This window comes from Myotis davidii, unplaced genomic scaffold, assembly GCF_000327345.1.
Source record: "Myotis davidii unplaced genomic scaffold, ASM32734v1 scaffold292, whole genome shotgun sequence".
Taxonomy (NCBI): Eukaryota; Metazoa; Chordata; class Mammalia; order Chiroptera; family Vespertilionidae; genus Myotis; species Myotis davidii.
Window position 1 is genome coordinate 1,174,341 of NW_006285042.1, and position 7,885 is coordinate 1,182,225.

The 7,885-nt window shown below is 39.2% G+C and overlaps 1 protein-coding gene across 1 annotated transcript in view; it reads right to left on the reverse strand.

Annotated features, from left to right (window-relative positions):
• Positions 1 to 7,885, reverse strand: part of STXBP5L (syntaxin binding protein 5 like) — a 194,334-nt gene that overhangs the window by 150,784 nt on the left and 35,665 nt on the right. The window contains exon 5 of the mRNA XM_006755407.2: positions 5,717 to 5,817. Coding sequence (XP_006755470.1) covers positions 5,717 to 5,817 — 101 coding nt within the window. The remainder of the gene's footprint in view (positions 1 to 5,716; positions 5,818 to 7,885) is intronic.

The following is a 7,885-nucleotide window of genomic DNA, read 5'->3' on the forward strand; positions in this document are numbered from 1 at the left end:
CAGAGGAAAGGGGAGTGTGGGGGCTGGGTTGAGGTGAGCAAGGGCAGGGAGTTGGAATGAGGACATCTGTAATAGTGTCAATAATAAAAATGAAGTTTAAAAAATTCATAGAATATTTAATTTCTGAATGACAGAATTGTGTTAGTGAAGGCCATGTGGGAAGCAAGAATAAATCACTAGTTACTGACCAACAGGAATTAATCAACCTTTATAGAATAATCTGATCAACTAGGGAGAAATAGGTATTCTTTTCTAGCATCCACAAACATATACCAAGATAGACCACATCCTGATCTAAAAGGCAAACCTCAACAAATCTATATATATAAAAGCCTAAGCAACCGATACTACTAAACGACCAGAACGATCGGTTGGCCAGTCACTATGACACGCACTGACCACCAGGGGGCAAATGCTCAATGCTCCCACAGCCAACCTCCCATGGCCAGCCAACCTCCTCCAGTCCCTCCCCCTGGCCAGCAAACCTCCCACAGTCCCTCCCCCATTCTTTTGGCCCCGTCTGGCAGGCCCCATCCGGTAGCTGGCTGCCAATCGGGACTGGGTGAGACAGCCTGGTAGGCCCTGATTGCCAGCTAGGCCTAGGGACCCTACCTATGCACAAATTTCGTGCACCAGGCCTCTAGTTTTAAATAATTCAAGTCATGTAAAATGTGTTCTCTAAAGACAATAGAATCAAGCTAGATATCAATTTTTTAAAAAGCATAAGAGAAATCTCCAAATACTTGGAACTAAGCAACACACTTCTAACCAATGAAACTAAGAAGGCATCACAAGAAAATTTAAAAAAATACATTGAAGTGAATGACACTATAAATATAATAAATCAAAATTTGGAACACAGCTAAAACAATGCCTAAAGAGAATTTATAGCACTAAATACTTACATTAGAAAAGAGAAAAAGTTTCAAATCAGTAACTAAGTTCCCACCTCAAGAGCTTAGAATAATAAGAGCAAAATAAACTCAAACCAAGTAGACAAAAGAAAAAATAAAGAGCAGAAATAAATGAGATTAAAAACAGAAAAGCAACAGAGAAAAATCAATGAAATAAAAGGCAGTTTCACTGAAAATTTCAATGAAATTGAAAAATCTTCAGCAAGACAGACAAGAAAAAAAGAAAAGATAATTTACCAATAGTAAGAATAAAATAAGGAATGACTGATCATACAAGCTTGAACATGATGATAACAATTCTACACAAGTATATGTGACAAATTAAATAAAAAGGGCTAGTTCATCAAAAAGGAGAGATTAGACCATCTCTCCAAATCTGAAATAGATTGATTAGTGCTGAAACAATTAAGCAAAATTAATAATTTTTAAATTTCATAAAAGAAATAAATCTGCAGGCTCAAATGGTTTCATCACTAGAGAATTCTAGCAAACATTTAAAGAACAATTAGCAATTCTAACAATCTTTTCCAGAAACACTAGAGAAAACTTCCTAATTCCTTTTATGAAGATAAGATTACCTGAGAGCAAAATCAGATAAAGACAATAAAAAAAGAAAACCAGACCCTGCCAGTGTTGCTCAGTGGTTAAGCATTGACCTATAAACCAGGAGGTCATGGTTCGATTCCCAGTTGGGGCACATGCCTGGGTTTTGGGCTCAGTCCCTAGTGTAGGCCATGCAAGAGGCAGCTGATCAATGATTCTCTCTCATCGTTGATGTTTCTATCTCTCTCTCCCTTGCCCTTCCTCTCTGAAATCAATAAAAATATTTTTAAAAGAAAAACAAACTGTCTAATTTAAAGACATTCATTTTTTTATCTATTATAACTCAATAAAGGTGGAGGCAGTGAAGAATACTCTTCTTCAACATAATATTGGAAGTTCTAGCCAGTGCAAGAAAGGAAATAAAGGCATGTAGGTCAGAGAGAAAGAAAACTTCCCTATTTGCCGATGACATACATGATGGTCTACTTAGAAAATCCCAAGAAATCTATAAAAAAAATCTCTTAGAACTAATATGAGTTCAGCAACATTTCATCATATAAGAAAGATAAACATATAAAACTCAATTGTATTTCTATATATTCACATGAAACATGTGAAAGCTGAAATTTAAAGTGCAGTACCATTTAAAATCACTTAAAATACAATGTACTGAGACAGAAATATAAAAAGCAATTATATAACTTATATGCTAAAACCCACAAAACCCACATGAAAAAATAAAAGATCTAAGAGATATACTTTGTTCATGGATTTTAATATTCAACATAATAAAAATGTTAATTCATGCTTTTATAAAACTCTGAAAATACATTTTTGTAGATATGCTTATTCTAAAATTTGTATGAAAAGGTACAGAAACTAGAATAGCTAAAGCATTTGGGGAAAAGAAGAATAAAGTAGGAGGCATCAGTCTCTCCAATTTCAAGACCTAATATATACCTACAATAATCAAAATCATGGGGCACTGGCAGAGGAATAGACACATAGATCAATTGAACAGAAAGAGAACACAGAAAAATAAGCCCACTTAATATATCCAACATTCTTTTGACAAATGTGTGAGGCAACTGAATAAAGAGGTAAACAAATGGTAGTGGAGAATTGAATATCTACTGAGACAAAAATAAACCTCCAGCTACACTTCAAACCTTACACAAAAATTTACTCAAAGCAGAGCATACATTTACATATCAAATATAAAACTTTTAAAAAATAGGAGAAACTTCTTGGGAACTAGGACTAAGCAACAAACTTTTAGGTTTTATGTAAAAGTATGGTCCATAATGAAAGAATTGGGCTTCATAAAAATTTAAAATATTTTCTCTATGTAAGACCCTTTTAAAAGGGTCTTGACACACTATTGACTAGAAGAAAATATTTGCAAACTACATATCCAACAAAGGACTAGAAAATTTATCTAGAATAAAATGTAAAATTCTCAAAACTAAATGGTTAAAATATAGAAGAGAAAGGCCTAATAAACTGAAAATCAATACCTTTACTGCAGCTAGAAGAGAATTGAAGTCTCGGGAAAAACTACAACCCCAAAATCTCAATATAAAAACTTACTAGGAAAACCAAAAATCAAAAAAGAAAAAATCAAGGACACTAGAGAAATATGAAGCATAACACCACAGATAGAAAAAATAAACTCTTGCCGAAACTGGTTTGGCTCAGTGGATAGAGAGTCGGCCTGCGGACTGAAGGGCCCTGGGTTCAATTCCGGTCAAGAGCATGTACCAGGGTTGCGGGCACATCCCCAGTAGGAGATGTGCAAAAGGCAGCTGATCAATGTTTCTCTCTCATCGATGTTTCTAACTATCTCTCTCCCTTCCTCTCTATAAAAAAAAAATCAGTAAAATATATTTTAAAAAAAGAAAAAATAAACTCTTGTAAATACAAGTAATTTAAGGTCTGTACATCATAACCTACATATTGAATTTTACTTGAAAGCCATACAAAATGTCTCTATGCTTTCCCCAACATTAGACAATTTATGATTAATGATAGCAAGGGCTGTTAATATGCATAAAAGGTGAATGTTTGACCTTATTCATTTTTCAGATCATGCACTGTGGAAGTTTCTCTTCCATATTTAGGTTTAAAATCAGATTTGACAGGAGTCATCCATCCAAAGAAACCGAAATATCTAATTCTCAAAAAACAAAGGCTAGTTGCTGTCTTAGGGCTGAAGGTGCTTTAATAAATAAAGAAAAAACACTAAAATCTAATCTAATAATAGACAAACATGGTGATTGCCCGTACCTTCGCTATGCTTCCCATTGGCTAATCAGCACGATATGCAAATTAACTGCCAACAAAGATGGCAGCTAATTTGCATATGTAGGCGCCAAGCGACGGAGCGAAGCCTGCTGGCCCCGGGAAGGAGCAGCAAGCAAAGGCCGGCATGGCAAGCGAAGAGGGGAGCCTGTTGTGTCAGCCCCGCCCATGGGGCCTGAGCGGCGAGCAAAGAGCTAAGCACTAAGCCCGCTGCGCCGGCCCTGGCCCTGCCCCCGGGGCCCGATCTGGGAGCAAAGAGCTAAGCGCTAAGCCCGCTGCACCGGCCCTGCCCCCAGGGCCCAAGCAGCAAGCGAAGAGCGAAGCCCGCTGCACTGGCCCCTCCTGGCGAAGAGCAAAGGTCTGGGTTCCAGGCGCCGGAGGAAAACTGGTGCCAGCAGCCAGGGGAAGAGGCCCCCGAGGGGCCCCAAACTGCAAGAGGGCACAGGCTGGGCTGAGGGACCCACCCAAGTGCACAAATTTTTGTGCACTGGGCCTCTAGTCTATACTAATAAAAGGATAATATGCTAATTAGACCGGGTCAACCGGCCGTCACCCGTCAATGTTTATTCTCAAATTTAAGATAATGCATTTCTTTTTTAAAAAGATATATATCATATTTTTATAAGCATTGAAATAGGCAACACATACAAAATTCCTATGATTTAAATTTTTCCAAAATCTGTCAGCTTGCATTTTTGTTACTTCCAATTAAATCCACCTCAATTGAGATAATTAAGCACTGGCTGGTAGGTCCAAGTGACACCCTTTCTCTATCTGCAGACTACGGGTTGGAGTTTCATAATAAGTCTTTATGTTTTCTGAGCACAAGACCAAGCTATTGGAAGAAAATTCAAGTTTGTACATTTCCCCCCCACAGGTGAGAAGCGCTTATAATAGATTTGTATTATTTTCAATTTTGTGCTTTTTCTTTTTCAATTCTCACCTGCGGATATATTTTTTTTATTTTGTTTTAGCTTGCCTCCCCACGACCTCCATCCTAGGCCTCCACTACCCTAATCTCTGTGTCCATGGGTTATGCATACAAGCTCACAAGTTCTTTGATTGATCTCTTCCCACCCATCCACCCCGCCTTTCCTCTGAGGTTCAACAATCTGTTCCATGATTCTATGTCTCTGGATCTATTTTGTTAAACAGTTTATTTTATTAGATTCCACCTATGAGTGAGATCATGTGATACTTGTCTTTCTCTTTCTCTGACTGGCTTATGTTGCTTAGCAAAAACAATGAGGTATCACCTCACACCTGTCAACAAATCAACAGATGATAAGGGTTGGTTAGGATATGGAGAAAACGGAAACCTAGTACACTGCTGACAGACATAATGGCAGACTGATGCATTCATTATGGAAAACAGTATGGAATTCCCTCAAAAAATTAAATATGGAACTTCCATTTGACCCAGTGATCCCACTTCTAGGAATATATCCCAAGAAACCTGAAACACCAATCAGAAAGGATGTATGCACCACTTTGTTCACAGCAGCACAATTTACAAGTACTAAGCTCTAGAAACAGCCTAAGTGCCCATCATAGATAAGGGGATAAAAAAGCTGTGGTACATTTACACCATGGAATACCATGCAGCAGTAAAAAAAGAAGGATCAATTTTGTGCTCTTTAGACATTTAAAAGAAAAAAAGGTTTTGTTTTTTAACTTTTAGGTACACCTTGTGGCTTAACAGCCTCAGGTCCCTTTCCAGATCCCTGGTTTTTTAGCAAGGAGAACAAAAATATTAGAAGTTATCCATTAGTAGATGACTAAATCTATATGACCTATGAATTTTATATGAAAATGAACTATTATAAAGTAATCATAAACATTAGGTTATTTCTAGCTATTAAGATTATGAAAGAAGATCTTTGAAAAGTTAACCTATAATTTGTTCAGGAAATAATTTTATTGTACATTACTAAATTGTTTAACTCACACATTCTTACCGTTCTCGATTAAATTTAAGGGAATGAAGAATAGCTGGTCTTTTTTGTCTAAGGTTCCACAAATGAAGTGTATCATCTGAACCTGCACTGACCAAAGCACCCTGGAATAAAAAGAAGACAAATTTAGCAAGTGATTTATTTAACTTAGGAATTTTTGTGAAGGAAAAACAGCAAACTAATTTACTGAATTTTTCACTGCTTGAAGAGTTATTTATATCTATATAACCTAGAAATACAAGGAAGTTCAACTGCACATACTTCAATCAGGAAGAATAAGAATGCTGAAATGGAAGAAACAGGTAACTTTGCATAGGGATTAATCAGGATGACTAGCTCAAGGAATATGCATATACCAATAGAAAGGAATCTAATCTAATAATAGACAAACATGGTAATTGACCATACCTCCGCTACACTTCCATTGGCTACTCAGCAGGATATGCAAATTAACCCAACCTAGATGGCGGCCGGTAGCCACGCAGCTGAAATGAGCAGGAGGCTTGCTTGCTCCAGTGATGGAGGAAGCCAAGCTTCATCCCTGCTGTGGCGCGGCTCTGAGCTCCAAAAGCAACAGCTCCAAAAGCAACAAAGTGGCAATTATAGAAGCTAAACAAACTCTAGATACCTGCTTTCAGCAGGCCCTGGCCTCAGAGCTGGAGCGGCAACAAAGTTTCAATTATAGAAGGTAAATAAGTCCCAGAATAAAAAAAGAAAAGAAAAAAAGGAGAGGCTGGGAACTTCTGTCCCCGGCTTGGCCAGCCTGAAAACAGCCCTCAGCCCCTCAGCCAGGCTGGCCAGGCACCCCAGTGGGGACCCCCACTCTGAAGGGGGTGTGGGCAGCCTGAAAACAGCCATCAGCCCCTCATGGGAGAGCTTTGCTCAGCCACAAGCCAGGCGGATGGCTGCCAGTACAGCAGTGGTGGTGGGAGCCTCTCCTGCCCCCTCAGCAGCGCTAAGGATGTCCAACTGCAGCTTAGGTCTGCTACCCGCTGGCAAGTGGACATCCCCCAAGGGCTGCCTGGCTGCCAGAGGGATGTCTGATTGCCAGCTTAGGCCCAATCCCCCGAGGAGCAGGCCTAAGCCAGCACCTGAGGGGTCATCCCCTGAGGGGTCCCAGATTACAAAAGGGCACAGGCTGGGCTAAGGGACCCCCGCCCATAAGTGCACAAATTTTTGTGCACCAGGCCTCTAGTAATTATAATAAGCATCACTGTGACTTTTAAGGTTTTCTATTGTCTTTGAAAAAAACTTAATTTTTTGTTTCTACATGTACTATATAGCTTTGCAAAGAAGCAAATATCCAACGTAGTTTTAAAATTCAATCTAGTCACATAAAATTCTCCATTTGTAAGAATTTCCTATATACTATAGTTGAAAAGTATATGTTCTTCCTAAAAAGTATATTTGGTATAATTTGATTGTTTTTATAGTTCAAGAAGTTTCATCTATAATAAAAAAATTTACAATAAAAGAAAACATTTTTCCAACTAGAATTCAGTACAACTTCAAAAATAATGTTCAGATTCTTTTTATACAAAACCTCCAAATACAAATAAATCCTATTTCAAATTCAGTAGGCTATTTTCTACTTAATATGGCAGATACCATATCTATATATATAAAAGCCTAAGCAACAATTACGACAGAACAACCAGTAGCTATGATGTGCACTGACCACCAGGGGGCAGACGCTCAACACAGGAGTTGTCCCCCTGGTGGTCATTGTGCTCCCACAGCCAATCTCCTATGGCCGGCCAACCTCCCACAGTTCCTCCCCTCTGGCCAGCCAACCTCTCATGACCCCTCGCCCCCCCCCGCCCCCCGACTGGCAGGCCCTGATTGGCCCGGTCACAATCAGGACTTGGTGAGTTGGCCCCAATCAGCCCTGATCACCGGCCAGGCCGAGGGACCTGACCCATGCACATATTAACGCACCAGGCCTCTAGTGTGCGTGTGTGTGTGTGTGTGTATGTGTGTGTGTTATGTATACATATATATATATTTGTGGGACGAAGTTAAAAGAGCCATCAGGCAGCTGGTTCCACAACCATCACAGAACTGGGCAGTGCTATTCATCAGGCATGGTGTCAGATTCCTCGTATCACCTTTCAACATCTCATGGAGTCAATGCCAAGAAGAATCGCCACAAAATGGCAATTCCTGATGGCA